The sequence below is a fragment of the Cicer arietinum genome, chromosome 4 (genome assembly GCF_000331145.2).
Source record: "Cicer arietinum cultivar CDC Frontier isolate Library 1 chromosome 4, Cicar.CDCFrontier_v2.0, whole genome shotgun sequence".
In the NCBI taxonomy this organism is placed as follows: Eukaryota; Viridiplantae; Streptophyta; class Magnoliopsida; order Fabales; family Fabaceae; genus Cicer; species Cicer arietinum.
The window spans coordinates 15153348-15170177 of record NC_021163.2 but is presented as its reverse complement, the minus strand read 5'-3'; the positions used below and the strand labels follow the sequence as shown (position 1 = coordinate 15170177).

Here is a 16830-nt window from a genome sequence, read left to right as displayed (position 1 = left end):
TTAGAGTATTTTGATGAAAAACGTTACTATCTTAATTAGCCCAAAATCTAAAGAGTATGAGAGAAAATGTAAGCTCTACTACAATTAACTAGCTAAAATTTAGCACCATACTAGTATACAAAAATGGATTAATCTATTTTAATTATTTTCACTTGTGATTCACAGGCATTAATTAACACCTACCGGCCACACAAATATACAGTTCATTGGTAAATTAAAATCAGAAGTGAGAACAATTAGACCATGAAAATTGAAGCTCTAGACAATTTGTTCTATAGAAAGCCACAACAACAACTCAATTTCTTAGCCATACTCTCACTTGAAACTAAAATCTTTTTTAATCGATCTAATATAATTTACTCTGTTATTTGAAAAATGGACGCCAAAGAAAATGACAACGTTGGTGCTAATAAAAGTGATGATACTATGAAAGCTCCTGGTGGAGATGGATCCAACATTTCAAGGGAGGAATTTGAGATTGCTGATTTACATGCTGCACAAGAAGAGGATAACAAAGAAGCAGTAACTAATTAATAATTACCTTTTCCAATAATAATAATAATAATAATAATAATAATAATATTTGGTTATGAACAACTCATGCTGGTACTATATGCTATGTAAGAATATTTTGCCATATGTTCTAAGGAATAAATAATAATTAATCTTTTAAGCTTGTTGCCTCTACTTTGTGGCTCCCTCTTCTAAATATGCTTTGTTTTGTCTAGTAAATTTTTATGTTAGACATCTATCTGCATGCGTAATGAAATGACAATTTATTATCTCCTTTAATTATTATTTAAGAAAAGTTATCATAGTATGTTTGATTTTTTTTAATTCAATTTATAATTTCAATAAAAATAAAGAAATAACAATGTTTTTAATCTATTTTATTATATTGAGTTAAAGACGGAGTTAAAAGGGCCGTCATGATTTAGAACTTTTAAACATTGCAAATTTATAAATTTTTTTTAATATTAGTATGTTAATATAATTTTTTTGTGTCGATATTTATTTTTTCGTGAATATTATATGATATTTTATAATGGCCAGTCTTTTTTTACTTAATATATTGGATTTTAAATACATTTTTATTAAGTAAAATATAAAACAAGTTTTTATTAGAAACTTAATTTTTTTTATCTTTTTTGAAGCACCTAAATTATATTTTGAAATGTTAAAATAAGTTTTTAATCTTTAGTCATTATAAAAAATTTCATAAACTTTTAGTCTCTTCAATTTTTTTTATTGTTGGTTTCTGATTTCATATCAACTACTCTATCTTTCAAATTTCTGAATGATTTTTTTTGCAGTAGTACTTGTGACATTATAAGAAATTTTTCTATAAAAACTTAGAATTTTTAAAAAAGTGATAAATTAAATATGAATTTTTAAGCACCAAAAATATAAAAATTCATATTTAATTGATCATTCGTTAAAAAAATTTAAATTTTTGTACAAAAAATATTAAATATGTTCTAAACATTACTGGAAAAAAAAATTATTCAAAAATTTTAAAAATACACAGCAATTAAAATAAAATTAGGAACTAAAAATGAAAATGAAAATTTTAAGGGCATAAAAGTTTATAAACATTTTTATAAGGACTACATACAAAATAATAAGATATTTTTTTGTGGGACTAAAAGTACCAAATATTTACAAAACTTTTTAAAATGAAAACTAAAAATGAATTAAAAATCTGATTTTTAAGATTATAACAAAATCTTCAAAATAGATTTTGGTCATATCTATCAAAGGCCGATCCAAATGATAATACAATCAAGACAATCGCATCACGACTCTTAAAAAATAAAGTTTTTTCTAAATAAATAGTATCATTGCATGAATGTTGGATTTCACTAATAACTCGGGGCAAGTAAAGCAATAATTTTACACCCACCAAAAATTTATATTAATATACACGTGCAGTATCTAAAATGTAGTTTTTTTAGTCACTACTATACAGTTTATGTTTAAAGAGGCTTTTGTATCTGACAAAAAACAAACGTGATTTTTGGTTCGATGGTTAAGGCCTCTAATTTTGATTAAACGTTGAAGGTTTTACTTCTAAAAATTTATATGCTCTTTTTTTTCCATAGTTTCATTTTTAATTTTATATTGTAAAGTTAAATTGTATCAAATTTACTTAAGGCATGTAAGTTAACATTTGCTTTAGTCTTCTAAGTTATTGGGTTGGCTCTGAAAGTGAGAGAATGAAAAAGAGAAAGAAGATCGGTGAAAAAAGGTTTTAAAATAAGTTGTAGCTCATTTCTCTACACATGACATTATTAGTTTTGTATTGAAAAAATGTAACTCAGTATTAGATATATACTTTAATATTACATATAGGAACTTTTTCTTATATATTTAAACTTGATTTATATGCACGAGAGTAAAAATTTATTTATGAATGCATTTCAATTATATCTCATTATATAAATAATATATTTGTACAAATATTTTAAGAAGTAATATAATAAAAGAATGTTATGGTGAGTTGGTAATATGGATTTAAATATCTGATTTCAAATTTGAAAGTTAGTTGAAATAATCCGTTAAAAATTATTAACAATAACTTTTTTAATTTAAACGATTATGTTAACAAATGAACTATGTCAATCAATTGTAGATTCATTGATTACTTCAAAGAACATTAACTCAAATGATAATAATCTATGAAAATTAAGTATATATATAAAACAGAAATAAAATTCATAGAAAACTTACAAAATAGTTCTCACAAATTAGTCAATCAATATTAATGTTCTAACTCTGATTAGTCTCAATTATGACCAATTAATATTAATGCTCTAATTATCATTGCACGACTAAACTCAATGGTCGTGTCAAATTAAATCGTGGCGTGTCACTGCCAATTTGTTGTCTGTGTGTTTCATCTCTCTCCTCATTGTCCATGAAAAATAGTGTCCCACTCATCCCTTTATTTCCATTTATTTAATTTCAAACAGATTAGAAAATGATTATGTAAATAATATTATAGAAAAAAGAGAGGATGCATGTATATATAAAAATAATTTATATTGGAATTGCATAACAGTTAATCTGTTAATACTTTAATTTGACAGAAAAATTAATTTGTATAGGAAAAATAAAATGATACTTAATATGTTTTTTAAGAAACATGATTAGTGGAAGGAGTAATAGTGTAAATATATGTCGAATATTCAAAAGATATATTTTTGATATAATTTCTGTTTTTTTAACCTCCGACTTTTATGAAAATAAAACTATAGTAGTCTAGAACTCAATTTGGAGATAAAGAAATTTAGTCAAAAATTATTTCAATTAAAAATTCTCTCAAATAATCTGTCATTAAATAAAAGTTATTAATTACTTGATTTTAATTAATTAATTTTTGGTATGATTTTTGTTTTGACACAGACGTATTAAATCCCTTGGATATTATTTATTGATAAGGATTCAGTTTGTTTGTTTTCTTGTATATTAATCCAGTATAATGTTTTGAGCTAATGTTAGAGTTTAGTTTCATGTTATCTTTTTGCAATTGGCTCGAATATTCATCGTTGTTTGAATTTACTTGAGTAAAAATCCTCTCAATTTCTTAAAGGAAATTGAAGATGTACTATTATTTAACATTTTGGTGTATAAATGAGTGACATAAATTATGCTTGTATAAGTCTAAAACTTCCAGACGCTTTAAATTAAGAAATGTAAATGGTATGTACAATATACTCCTTTTTTTATTCAATTATAAGAAGAAAAAAGAAGTGTATAAATTTGTCAAACTCAAATATAAAGCAAATTAATACTATTAACTAATCTAGGTACATTTAATACTATTATTTCAAAAATCCACTAACATTAATAGATATCACGAGCTAAATTTAGTTTTTTTAGTGGTATTTACTAATTGAATTAAGTCGTCTTTTTTGTTGTTGTTAAATTCAATATTTAAATCGATTAATTTTATTTGAATTGATTTAAACTCTAAACCTATGATTTTTACATCTAATTCTAATCGAATAATCTCGATTATAAAAGAGTTGAATCATATTCGTTAGACATAAAAAAAAATTAAATGTAATTAAATATAACTTTTTGAACATCTCAAAAATAATAAAATTCTATGATACGTTAAATACACCTACAAATACAATAAAATACTTAAATCAATAAAAATAGCAACAAATTTTTAAATATAATTTAACAATAAAATTTTAATTATATTAAATCAATAAATTAGATTCATGAGTTTAAAATATTAAATTCAGTACTTAAACTGAATATTATTTAAATTTAAATGGATTGATTTCATTGATTTCATTTAAACTTGAACTTTAATGTATTGGATGAAAATGTTGGTTTCGTGGGATTTATCTGAAGCTATAAACACCACTATTTTTTTCTATAAAAAATAATGTATTTTTATTTTAATTGAACAACCCTTGGGAACCACTACTCCGGCACATGTTACTGAAAACTAAATTCTGAAGATTTTGCAGGTAAACATTATGTGCGTGAATTCAAGCGTTGGGAATAATGAGATGAGAAGCATGCATCTGTTTATCATCTTTAATTAATTTATCCAAGAGCATCTCATATACTATACTATCGTAATAAGTTAAAACATTATTAATCCTTTAAAATTAAGATAATAACGACAAGTTATTAAAATATTACAAAAAATTTATGATTCTCATTTCATTTAAATCGTTTCCCTCTTTTTCTTCTCTCAATTATTTGGTTTGACCCTCTTTCTTGGCTTGAATGTTCTTTTTACCCCGCATCCTTTTTTTTCGGCCTCATTCAAACTCTCTCTTCTTGCATTTTCGTTGTGTAGTATCCCTCTTTTGCAATCAGCGCCATAGTTGCCTGTCTTTCTCCGCTTGTCCATCTCATTACGCAGTCGCAGCGGCCGATCACCAACGTCACCTCTTGGATTTGGTCCTCATACTATCTTAATGTGCTTCTTATATCTTTTAGCTTCTTACTTTTTTTATCTTCTATTATTTTTTAACTGTGAATTATTCTAGTTTAAGATTTTAAACTAGTAGTAGTGTGTGAATTGTATTTGTGACTTTGGAACTTGTGAACGGTTTTAATGTGAAAATTGGGACTGTAAACCTTAGTGTGTAAACTGTGACTTTATGATTGTCAATTGTTTATTGTTTTTCTGATTAGTGTATTGATAATTTGTGAACTGTTGTTTTATGTAAATGTGAGTTGTAACTTTGAGAATTGTAAATTATTTGTCTGAATGTGTTAAGTAATTAATTTGTGTATTTTTTAAGAGTGATACGACGTTTAAACATAAAAATAAAAATAAAACTAATACATTTTTCAAGAAAAAAATTTTCAACAAAGATAAAAATTATAAAATATATACATTTTATTTAATTGAATTATGTCAATCTCTAAAAATTTGTATGAATTGTGTGAAACTCTAAAAAGAATTATATAACTTTTATGAATTTCAATTAAAATATTTTAGTTAATATTTATCGCACCTTTTAATAATTTGTGAAATATCCGCCATTGGCTGCTTTAATGGCCATTTATATAGCCATAATTTTATTTCAATCATTTTTAATTTGAGAATTTTAAAATAGTACTATGAATTTTGTTATCAATTATATAAAAAATAAAATAATAGACTTTTATAGAAATTTATAATATAGATCAAATGAATTTTACGTTTAATTTTAAGAATCCTAAAATTTATCTCACTCGATTTCTCTCTTATTTAATTATTTTTTAAAATTTGATTGAGAACTTATGTTCTTATGAACATTGCAATCAAAATCCCATAAAAATTACATGAGTATCTTGAAGAAGTTGAAAGAATTTTAAATTTTAGTTTTACTAGTTTGAAATTACAATCATTAATGTAAAAATTTACAAACATAATAGACGAATTTGATACTAAAAGAAAAATGATTAACTTATCAAAAATAAATATAAAAATAAAGAACTAATATATTATTTTTATATAACTTAAAAAACCACAAAATATATTTGACAATTGCTAAAAACTAAAGTTTAAGTACAAAGCGTAACCACACATGTCCACTTAATATGAAATTGTTCTCTAAATTACAATATAATATAAGAATATTTGATTGTTAAATTTTTTTGTTTATAGTGAATTACGAAACAGATTAACCTACCAAATGAAGCAATTTGATTTTTTCTCTTAATGTGAATCAAGTATTATTCCAATAGTAATTTTGAGTTCAGTTATTCCGTCCAATAACTTACTATAAATATTAAATTTTACCAATGAAACCTTCAAAATAACTACTCATTAGGAAATTTTAGCACGCAAAAACAGTGATTGTTTTTTCTTAACAATATCATGCCATTTCTCAAAGGCAGTAGCATCACTTTCAACATAATTTAATTCTTGATATAGAAGAAAAATACGCTTAGATTGTTAAAATAAAAAAGAACAGTTTCAAAATTGTTTAAAACAGGTAACACGTTCTGTCAACAACAAAACAAATAACACGTAACCATTCCTATAGTTTGTTTAAAAAACTTACACAACATTTGTCACACCTCAATATTTAATGACATAACCCATTCTCACTTCTTATCTTGTAGTCGCATAACCACACTAGACTTAACAAACATTTTGTAAGGCTCCACGATCTTCCCTTTACTCGGGCAACATAAGCATGAATAAATTCACAAGTGTCGCTCAAACCCCTTTGTCTTCGTCCACCCAAAACAAATTACGGTGGTCTGCGCAGAATTTTCATTTTCAAGAGGGATGTAATTTGAATATTTGATACTCAATAATCCTTGCTCCAATATCAAATAAGTACGTTTTTGTTTTTGTTTTTTATTATACGCACACCGATAGGTACATATTCCAAATCTACAATGGACACTCCAGAAAGATATTATACTATGCTAAATCTACAACATGGATACAGGAAGGGTTGCAAGTTGCAACTTACACATACCTCTATGACTTGGACACCACAGAAACTATCTTTAATATCACAGAACTGCACATGTGAAACGATCTTATATTACAGAAACTGCACATAGGAGGATGATAGTTTGGATATGCTAACATAATAGACATTGTGTTGACTCATATATCCATGTCAGCAAATATTTCTTCATCGTACTCATCGAGCATCTCGTCAAACGAAAATCCATCACCAATCAAGTTACTGCCACAAACAACATTGTCTAACAATAAATATTTGATGCAAACAAAATGTAGTCCGAGACACTTAATGAAGGTTATAAAATTTTCAACTCACCTAAAACAGCTTAAACGAAAAGTCACAATCCGCTTAAGCTTTCTATTGTAAAACAAGAAATTAAAGGACCAACTGCAGAAAAAATAAAATATAGTTATTAGGATGATCAATAATAGACATTGTGATGGTACTTTTAAACATATGTTGCAAGAAAAATTTACATGGCTCCTCTCTCTGGTAACGGGTCTGCCTCAGAATCAGGTAAGTAACCATAAATTTCACAATCAGCTAACGTTACCACCTGCATCACAAAATATCACAAAAATGCCTCTCTAGATATCACTTCAATTCATATTCTAAATGAAACTTACCTCATCAAGGGCCTTAAACAAGGCATCAAGCAAAGAATCACCCCCAAAGGTTTCAACCCATTCCTACAGTACACAAGTCATCCAAAAACAGAGGTGCTTTAAATCACAGTAGCAAAATTAAACATTATTATCAAGTAACAACATAATACATTTTTTGCACCAACAAAAGAATGAAGACAGACAGAATGAGATATATAGAATCCACTCCTCATTATGGCTAAAGTCTATCGAGGAAGAAAAGGAACCATGGTGCCCTTTATCCAGCTAACATGTTCATTAGGCAGGATGTGATATGTTTTTTCCAGTCCATGAGAATCTTAGATGTCTAAGGACGCAGTTTGTGTAATCTGAGAGTACTATACTACTCTGGTAACAATGTAGTGCGTGACCAAACAACAATGTAAGATGTTGGATTGAAAAATAAATATCATTGAACAAGCCTACATGGTTACCAAACTGGCTAGATCAAGGTGGGGGGCTTGATATTTTTTTACAAATTACACTTACCTACCCTGATGTCTTCTGTCTTCTTAAACAACAGTCAAGAGCAGAAACACCCTTCTCCAATTTTCCCTAAACACTTACCTCGCCTCCCCTCACTTTATTGCACTAGTTCATTTCTATTACATAAAAAAATAAAATAAAAAATTACCTAGTATTTTATTTTGTCCTCTTCTTCACTCGTGTTTATTTAGATCGTATTTTCCTGATGTTCACTTGTAAAAAAGCATTCACAAACTTCCATCGTCGCCATTGACGTTACTAAATGTGGAAGGAGCCCCCCAAGAAAACAAAACCCACAAGTTTCATCAAACACTTGACGAATTGTACAAAACTAATGATTCAAAATCAACACAAACTTGTCAACTCTTAACCATAATAGCACATAGTTGAACTTACTAGGGAGTGACACTAACAACTCCCAACCTTCACTTGTACTACTTTGAGGCCTTACTTTAGAGGAAATCCTTCAGCACATCGATAATGTGCGGTGATTTTAAAACAAGGTAGCAAAACAACCCATCGGGAGAGTATCAATCTTACTATACGCAAACTTCAAGTGAAACTGCCAAACCTTTCTCTATGTGAGTAAAAGTGGTGTGAACTTGAGGGAGCTAACAGGAGATTAACGTTGTTAAAAGAAAAGGGTTTTATCAGTCACGTTAGAGAAAAATAAGGGAGATCAGTTACTTTAAAAAAGGAAGGAAGTTTGTGCTATTAAAGAAGATCTTAGGGTAAATTAAACCTTCCTTCAGAGAAGCTTGAATGAAACTTCTACCCCTTTCCCCTCTTTTATTTTTGCAAGGGCAGCGTTAGTAATTAGTATCATTAATATTATTAGTATTTGCTATATTAAAATTGACACTCCTCTCTCCTTTTATATTAAAATCTACATTTTAGTCTAATTTTACATAGAAGAACCTTTTGATGGTGATGAATAACTTAGAATGATCATTTAAAGATTTTCTCAAAATTTTATTACAAATTTCAATATCACTAGTAATTGATTCTGAATACTTAATTGTTGATTTTATAACTTTAAAAGACAAAATAAATTTCTAAATATCCTTCTATCAACTAAGAATATTCCTCAAAATCACTTTGTTATTCCATTCTTCTATAGTTAATAGTATGAGTTTAAAACTATATGTTGATAATAATATGAATCAAAAATAGGAAATATACACACAGATGCATGTTGACTAGTATGTTGGCTAAAGTTCAATACATAAGATCCAATTTTCAAAAAAAAATATTTTCTCCTTTTTCCCTTCCTTAAATAAAACATAATTTGAATATGATATACCGTGCTCAATAACCGACCTATACTATCACTATTTCACTAATATACAGTGCCCTAAAATGTAGAACCCTATTTGTAAAGTTTTTTTACAAGCAAGTGGAATTGGAGTACTCCAACCGAATAAATAAAGATCGGATTTACCACTTTGCAAACATGCCAAAGGACTATCCCACCAGTTCACAAAAATAACTGCTATTTAGTAGGCCTTCCTTAAGTAAAATCTCCTGTGCATTGTGGTTTTTAGTCACTTCACGTAGGTGTTATTCAGAATCACTCAGTACTACTATCTCTAATTTGCACCTCTATTGTCCATCTCTCCTACAAACAATGTTTCTTCAATCATCGGATTCACTATCCCATTGCTATCACACAGCTGCTGCCTCTAATTTTAGTGTTGGCCGTCCTTCTCCTGTCCAAAATACCCATCAAGTGACCATGGACGTTAGCATTGCAGCAGGAGCAATGGTATGGTGGTTTCCAGATACTGAAAGTTCAACCTTCCTCGTGTGAGGAAGCGCGTCACAATTCCTGGTCACTGTAGCCTATCATTGTTTTCCTATGTGTTTCCATTCAGATTAAACCTTTATTTGTTACCCACGCCCATTCCCTTCTTAAGCTTTGTGACTCCCTCGGGCTGCGCTTGGTCATGTTTGGTTTGGACTCATTAAATCAAGTGTGAATTTCCTATTCAATCAGTTGAATTTATTTCAGTTTGTTAGGGTATTTGTTCTTCCATTTGCATGCTTGGTATGCAATGGTACCATTCTACTCAATTATGGGTTTCATTTCAGTAGCCAATCTGTCCAATGGTTTTGTCATGCCACATTAGAACGAGCATTTTAGGCTGGTGATGATTCCAGCTATCTTCTTATCCCTCCAACAACACTCATCCCTTTGATTTCCCTAGAATCCTTGGGTTGCCTTTTCAGTCATGTTTTGCTGGGCAATCTTCATGTTAAAACTTAAAAGCATAGTAAGCTTGAGGGGCGGTCAGATTCTTTTAGAAGTATCTCATGATATCATTATTGTATATTAGAATGTTGGAAGTACATAGATGATCTCTTTATGTCTCATTATATCTAGTGTTCTGCTTCGTTGATATGGTACAATAAGAATGTAGTATTAGTTAAATATGGGCTAGTGGCCTAGTGCTTTGTATTTAGTATCAAGTTATTGAGCACTTTCTGATATTATCCTTACTCTTTTTCTACCAAAACCCTACAAGTATTTTTAGAAATTGAAAGTAGCATCAACTATTGGGTGCAGAAAACAAGGTCATCACCAAGCATGTCTAGGACTCTAAGAATAATACAAAATATGAGAATCTTGTATAAAAAACACCCACAAATTTTGAACCAAGCATCTTATGCCCGAATATCCAAGATGCTTATAAGATTTCTGCACATCAAACGTATGCTAATACTGAAAATAATTCTTAAAACAACAAATAGACAATGTTCAATAGTAGCACCTTTGAGGCTTCAAACATGCAAGCATCAAAAATTTGCTTAAAACTGTCCCATGATTCCTCTGTGAAAAACTGGTGAGCTTTAACTGCACTAAAAACCATTATACACGTATGGTATTATAGGAAAAATAAAGGGATGTAACAGCAGAAACACGGAGTAAAAGGAAAACTGTTAAACCACTTATTGACCACAATAAAATTTGGGAAATGGAGAGACTTGAACTCTCAGCTTCAAGAGCAACAGCTTTTTAACTGTCTGTCAAGCCTTTTGACAACACTCCCAATGAAATAAAAAAGGATTATATAGCGGGTTGCCATGTCGCCAACTAAGCTGACAATAGCATTACCCATAATCCTCCTTTTTAAGTTTTATCTTAGTATGGGCAACCTTTGATACATCATAAGATACTGAGGTACCTGAAGTCATAATCTGGATACATGTGATAGAGAGCAAGAACCAAGTAAACCAATGTCTTCCGGCTGGAAAGAACATAATTAAAACATGTGAACCAGGTAAACTGGTGATAATTTCCACTTTGCTAAACCTATCTAGGTAGTAATGTAATGGCTACCTGGTTCTGATTAATAAGGATTCATCCGGTGAGGGAGAGTCGTTGTCTGATGACTTTCCAAGATAATCAAGAATCTGAAATTGAAGAAGTTCAAGATATAAACTGGATTGCCAAAGGCATGTATGTCATATGGCGTGAACAGCAAAAACAACTAAGTTCAAAACATTGGGAATTAACATACCAAAAAACACCCTAATTAAAAATATTCTGTACGTCCTTATTAAACTTTTAGCTTTTGTTAAGAGAAATTCAGAGAGAAACAAGGGATGCAATATCCAGCTTACCTCATTACCCAAACTGATAGAGAGTTTTTTATCCGCTCCAGAATGTTTACCTATAGAAAAACCGTTAATAATTTGTTATTCACTACCCCCAACCAAATCAAAAAATAAATTCCTTTTGTCACCAATTCATCCTTACAACTATAAGCTTCAAGGCACCCTTTGATAGTACGTTCTCCAAGATTCAAATTACTCAAGAAATCGTTAAGCCTGAAAATGTTTTTACCGGACTCTTATCATGTACCGAAATTATACAGCAAAATCACACGATTCAATTCAAAATCGTTTGAAATTACAATTACCTGTCCAGAGGAGCACATTCTAGGAACTTCATGATGAACTATGTTCCAATAATTCCAATTTTGAGAACAATAATCGAAGCTAGAACCCTAGATTACAGTCTTTGCCAAGCGAATCTCACTGTATGGTGAAAGCAATCGGAGATTACGAACATATTGAAACAATTCATGAAACGCAATGATTATTAGATTTTAAAAAAAAAGTAGTGACGAAAACAAGATTTGAAAGTCATACAACAGATTACGAAGTCAAAGCATGTCAAAATGAGAGAAATCGAAACAAAAATCGAAATCGAAAAGAATGATTGAAGTACCGGAGAGAAAGAAGACGAAAATTGGTTGAATTGTTGACGTTTACGAAAGATCACAGGAGATTTGCGAAGTTAGGGTTTGAAATTTGAGAAGAAATAAAAGGGGTTTCGAAGCGGTGAAAATGGATATTCCGTATTTTGATTTTTTAGATAAGATCAATATACGTGGATGGGATGGGAGAGGATGTAACCGAATGTTCTGATCGCTAATAAGGGCATATTCTATTACTTAAGTAAACATAAACATTCATCTCTAGTAAATATTATGATAGTCATCTTACACAATTAAAACAAAATTTTGGAAAATTTTAGGGACCATTTTGCAAATCTGTAAGGACCAAAAATAAATTTTGAAAATTTTATGAACTAATTTGCAAAAACAAATAGAAGGACTAATATGCAAATTTTGAAACATATATGATCAAAATTATAAATTTTAAAAATATTATGGGTCCCCTTTTCAAATTCATAAATTATAAAGAATGAGGAATTTAAAATTCTTAATTTTTAGATGGTATTTGAAATTCTCTCAATTTAAGTTTTACAAAATATCTCATAAAATCCCTTCATTTAAAAAATTCTCTAAATTTATTATCTGAACACTGTAATTCACTTTAAAGATTTGAATTCCTCTAAAAAAAATACATTCCCAAAAATTCCAAAAACACACTCTTGGAGTATTTAATTAGGAGTATTTAATTAGGATTATTTAGAATTTTTAAACAAAGTATAAAAATCTAGTGGTATTAATACATCTTACAGTTTATACCAAGTCTTGTAACATTCAAAATCTTTCAAATATTAATAGATTGTTTTCTAAAAATTCGACATTGTGTATTGAGACGGAAAAGAAAATTATTTACTCTAGTGTAACATTCTTTTTTAATTTATGTTGTTTTTGAAGCATTTATGGATAATGTGTAGGAGTTGAGAGAGAGATATATATTAAAAGAGAAGGAAAAAAATGTTACTCTAGTGGGAAACAAATAAATGAGATCATAACAATAAATGCAAGTGAGAAAATAAAAAGGCTGAGTGGAGGTAATATATTTGAAAGTGGGAGTAGTGAGAAGAAATAAAATGGATCTGATCCGGTGGTAGAGTGTATGATAAAATTATGCGAACTCAATAAATCTAATTGTCAATCTATCTAGTATATTGTGATAAATTTAATTAAATCATCACTTTAGAAGCCACCTTCACATCTTTATAGTCCAACATAGTGCAGTATCCACTGAAGAAGAAGATGGCTACTACATCTTTTATATCCATTTTTGTCTGATTATCCTGATGATAAGTAAATACATCTTCTTTTAAAGCCCAGCGGGAACTGATTTCCTCTCCTTTTTGGACTATTTTTCATTTCTTCATCTATGACTGATGATTTAAGATTAATTTCTAATTTAAAATTACTCTTCTAAATTATTTTTATCATTTTTTTATTTAAATAAATAATTTTCCCATATATTTTTATCACTGTGTTTACCATTTTATGTTATTAACATAAATGATGTAAGTTTATTTATATATTCTATCATCTTAAGATTTTTGCAGAATTGTATTATTCTTGATCATGTGATTTTAATGAATATATACCATTTTTTAGTAAAAATAATAAATATATAAATTAAATCCATCCTCTTAGATTAGGATATTTTCACTATAAATTCGCCACTTGTCCACTATGATTTTATATTATTATTATTATTATTAATTTATCAATAATTAATTCATACATATACAATTATTCACAAATTATTATCAAATTTATCATCAAGAAGATGACATTAATGAATATGAATTACATATCTAATCCAATTCAATGTCACACACATAAAAGGGTCTACCATCAAAATATTATTAAGAACTATTTTCATGGATATTAAATAATTTAAAGAATATATTTGTCAATTTACAAAATTCAAAAACTAATTTGATCCAAAATTGTATTTACCATGAATGTGTGCAGTTGATCTGGGCAAATAAAAAATTAATACAGCCTAGTTAAAAACTAAAAACAGTTTGTAATCTGTCGATGTGACCCAACCATCGCATATGTGCTACTTTACTAATTTGAGACATTTCAACAAATTAAAAACAAAGAACAAATGACTCGTGGTTCATAGAGGAGATTAAGCCGATGACAAGACAACAATATTTAATTTCTTGAGACACTAAACAAACAAATATGATTCAGAGCATAGTAAAACTCAAATAAAAATAGTTTATTTTTGCCTCAGTTAAATCCATAGATGTCATATGAATGCAACTTCGCCAAGTAGGTTCTCCCTGAAGACAGGGGCTTGGCTCCACAACACCTCAAAAAGTTGGATTATATCATCATCAGCAATGTTACAAGCTACCAAAATACAAAATACAATCATGAAAATACAAAGAAAATGAATAAACACTATCAATTTCAACCAATCAAAAATCAAATATATTTTAGTGATACTCTGATTGTTACACTGATTGCATATATGAATTTAATCCTTAAAACATTAAACAAAAACAACTTTTGCAAAATTGAGAGAGGCTCAGAACATTAGACAGCTCTAACAATCACGATTTTTCAGAAGCAGAACTGGCATTGAAGCTGTAATTAGAAATCTTCATAGCCAACAACGATCAATTAATAAAACCAACGTTACAAATATCAATCAAAATAAAATGGAAAAATAATATTCAGGCTCATATAAAGAAATTCAACCATGTTTAAGTCCTTAATACTTCATCGAGAATCTCAGAAGCGCGGATAATATGTAATCATAGCCAATAATTAAAACAAATCTAATAAAAACAAAATAAAAAAAATTCAATTTTTATGAATTAATAATTGATAATATAAGAGGTGATTTCTGAGAGAGAATAAGAAAAAGAAAAGAACTCAAAGTGAAAACGACCGCGTTTGAAAAGAAGCTGAATGTAAAGCGAGGCAAATTCAGATTTCAAAACTAATAAAAAGAAATTAGCAATAGAAAATAGTTAATCGAGAATGTAGCCATTACTTTGACACAGATTCAATCGTGAAATAACTAAGACTGAACTGCAACACGAACGGCATTGATTTTGCACGAGCAATGGGGCTTTAACCTCATGCATCATTCAGAGAAGCCCGGGGTTGCATCGTGCGTATAATTTAATAGAAAAAGAAGAAAAATCGAATCGAAAATCTTACGTTAAATTGATTTAGAGGAAAATGGGAAAAGTTTGCATCGTTCAGTGCCGCAAAACCCTAATCTTTGATATGTTGAAAAGAGTTAGATGTTAGAGTCTTATATACGCGTGCGTATACATGCGGTTCATATGCTATAGCTAGTTTTAAAATACCAAAATAGGTACCTTTTGTTTTTTCAAAGAAAAAATAGAGTACTTAAAATTAGCTTCCAATTATTATGTTTGACACTTCAAATTAAATATTTATTATTTGCAATATTTTAAAATATTAATAAAAATTAAATACAAAAATTTTGGAGATTAAAATTTAAAAAAGCAATCTTAATGGATATAAATGATGTTAAAATATTTATCAAAAAATCCAAAGAGATAAAGTCCTATTCGAGATAAACTATGATTAAAATAGTGTACTTTTTTATTTAAATATCTCTTTCTATCTTTTTATTTCTGAAATATCCTACTTTGAAAAGTATTTACGCGAATGTTCTTCTTTTTTTTTCAAGTAGTAAGTCGTTTCCTCGAAAACTTTTTGTTCAATTTTAGTAATTAAATATAATTCAATTGTAAAACACAATCCTTGAGTTCGACACTCGGTATTATCGTTTTAATCATTACTTGCAACGATTCAGTACACTTACTAAAACACTATTAGAAGAAGAATGAAACATTTTGGCGAAGAAGAAAGAAATATTTAGGAATAATTTTAGGTTTATTTTAAGGAAGAATAATGAATCCACTAGGGTTAATTTTATGTTAGAAAATGTTAAAATTTCATTATATTGGAGATTTATTTTTAGGTTAAAAAAATTATCTTTTAATTATATTTAGGTTTAATGGTGTTATATTTTTTGTAACGAAAGTTGGGTAGAAGAACTATTTTAAAATGAAACTATATTTGCAGGGATGAGAACAAAAAAAATGATGGGGACTAAAATAAAAAAGGTTATAATTGCGAAAACTAAACACATATTTAAACATCTATCATATCATGCTCTGGGAGCCTGTTTAAGACTATACATGAATTTCTTTAATTTAAAAATATGGTCCGGGAACTCATTATTCTCAAAGCCATAAAGTTTTTTGGCATGCACTTCTTCATTTATATAACTATTTAGGAATGCACTTTTCTATGTCCATTTAATACAAAATGATTTTATTAAACATTGCAAATGAAATTAAATTATAATTGATTCTAACTTTGCCACAGGAGCAAAGGTTTCAGTGTAATTTATATTTTTCCTACTGACTATAGCCTTGAGTATACTTATAATTTATACCTTCCTACTGACTATAGCCTTCAGTGTAATTTATACCTTCCGTTAAAAAAATGATTACCTATAATTAA

At 28.6% G+C, this 16830-nt stretch overlaps 1 protein-coding gene, 1 long non-coding RNA gene and 4 other non-coding genes across 6 annotated transcripts; all 6 read right to left on the bottom strand.

The window, feature by feature from the left end:
• Positions 1–6800: 6800 nt before the first annotated feature.
• On the bottom strand, positions 6801–12453 carry LOC101497188 (uncharacterized). The gene is made up of 11 exons (XM_004496936.4): positions 12312–12453; positions 12001–12118; positions 11838–11908; positions 11702–11751; positions 11418–11491; positions 11263–11325; positions 10849–10936; positions 7574–7636; positions 7424–7503; positions 7263–7334; positions 6801–7169 (listed from the first exon to the last, which is right to left on the bottom strand). The coding sequence occupies exons 2-11, from the start codon at positions 12030–12032 to the stop codon at positions 7088–7090; spliced, it is 675 nt and encodes a 224-aa protein (XP_004496993.1). The 5' UTR covers positions 12033–12118; positions 12312–12453; the 3' UTR covers positions 6801–7087.
• A 1775-nt stretch (positions 12454–14228) lies between these two features.
• LOC113786219 (uncharacterized) lies at positions 14229–15579 on the bottom strand. Its single transcript, XR_003472396.2, has 2 exons — positions 15487–15579; positions 14229–14667 (listed from the first exon to the last, which is right to left on the bottom strand). It is a non-coding gene; the product is annotated as an uncharacterized lncRNA (long non-coding RNA).
• LOC113786410 (small nucleolar RNA Z278) lies at positions 14542–14656 on the bottom strand. The gene has a single exon (XR_003472693.1). It is a non-coding gene; the product is annotated as a small nucleolar RNA Z278 (small nucleolar RNA).
• Positions 14839–14932, bottom strand: LOC113786407 (small nucleolar RNA Z223). The gene has a single exon (XR_003472690.1). It is a non-coding gene; the product is annotated as a small nucleolar RNA Z223 (small nucleolar RNA).
• Positions 14996–15083, bottom strand: LOC113786434 (small nucleolar RNA U36a). Its single transcript, XR_003472717.1, has one exon. It is a non-coding gene; the product is annotated as a small nucleolar RNA U36a (small nucleolar RNA).
• Positions 15302–15442, bottom strand: LOC113786435 (small nucleolar RNA snoR134). The gene has a single exon (XR_003472718.1). It is a non-coding gene; the product is annotated as a small nucleolar RNA snoR134 (small nucleolar RNA).
• Positions 15580–16830: the final 1251 nt, after the last annotated feature.

Excerpts from the sequence above, each read along its gene's own strand:
- LOC101497188 (XM_004496936.4), bottom strand. The coding sequence starts at position 12,032 with ATGAAGTTCCTAGAATGTGCTCCTCTGGACAG. Across the intron at positions 11,909-12,000 it reads GAATGTGCTCCTCTGGACAG|GCTTAACGATTTCTTGAGTA; the intron begins GTAATTGTAATT and ends AAACATTTTCAG. Across the intron at positions 7,335-7,423 it reads TTACCAGAGAGAGGAGCCAT|TTGGTCCTTTAATTTCTTGT; the intron begins GTAAATTTTTCT and ends TTTTTTCTGCAG.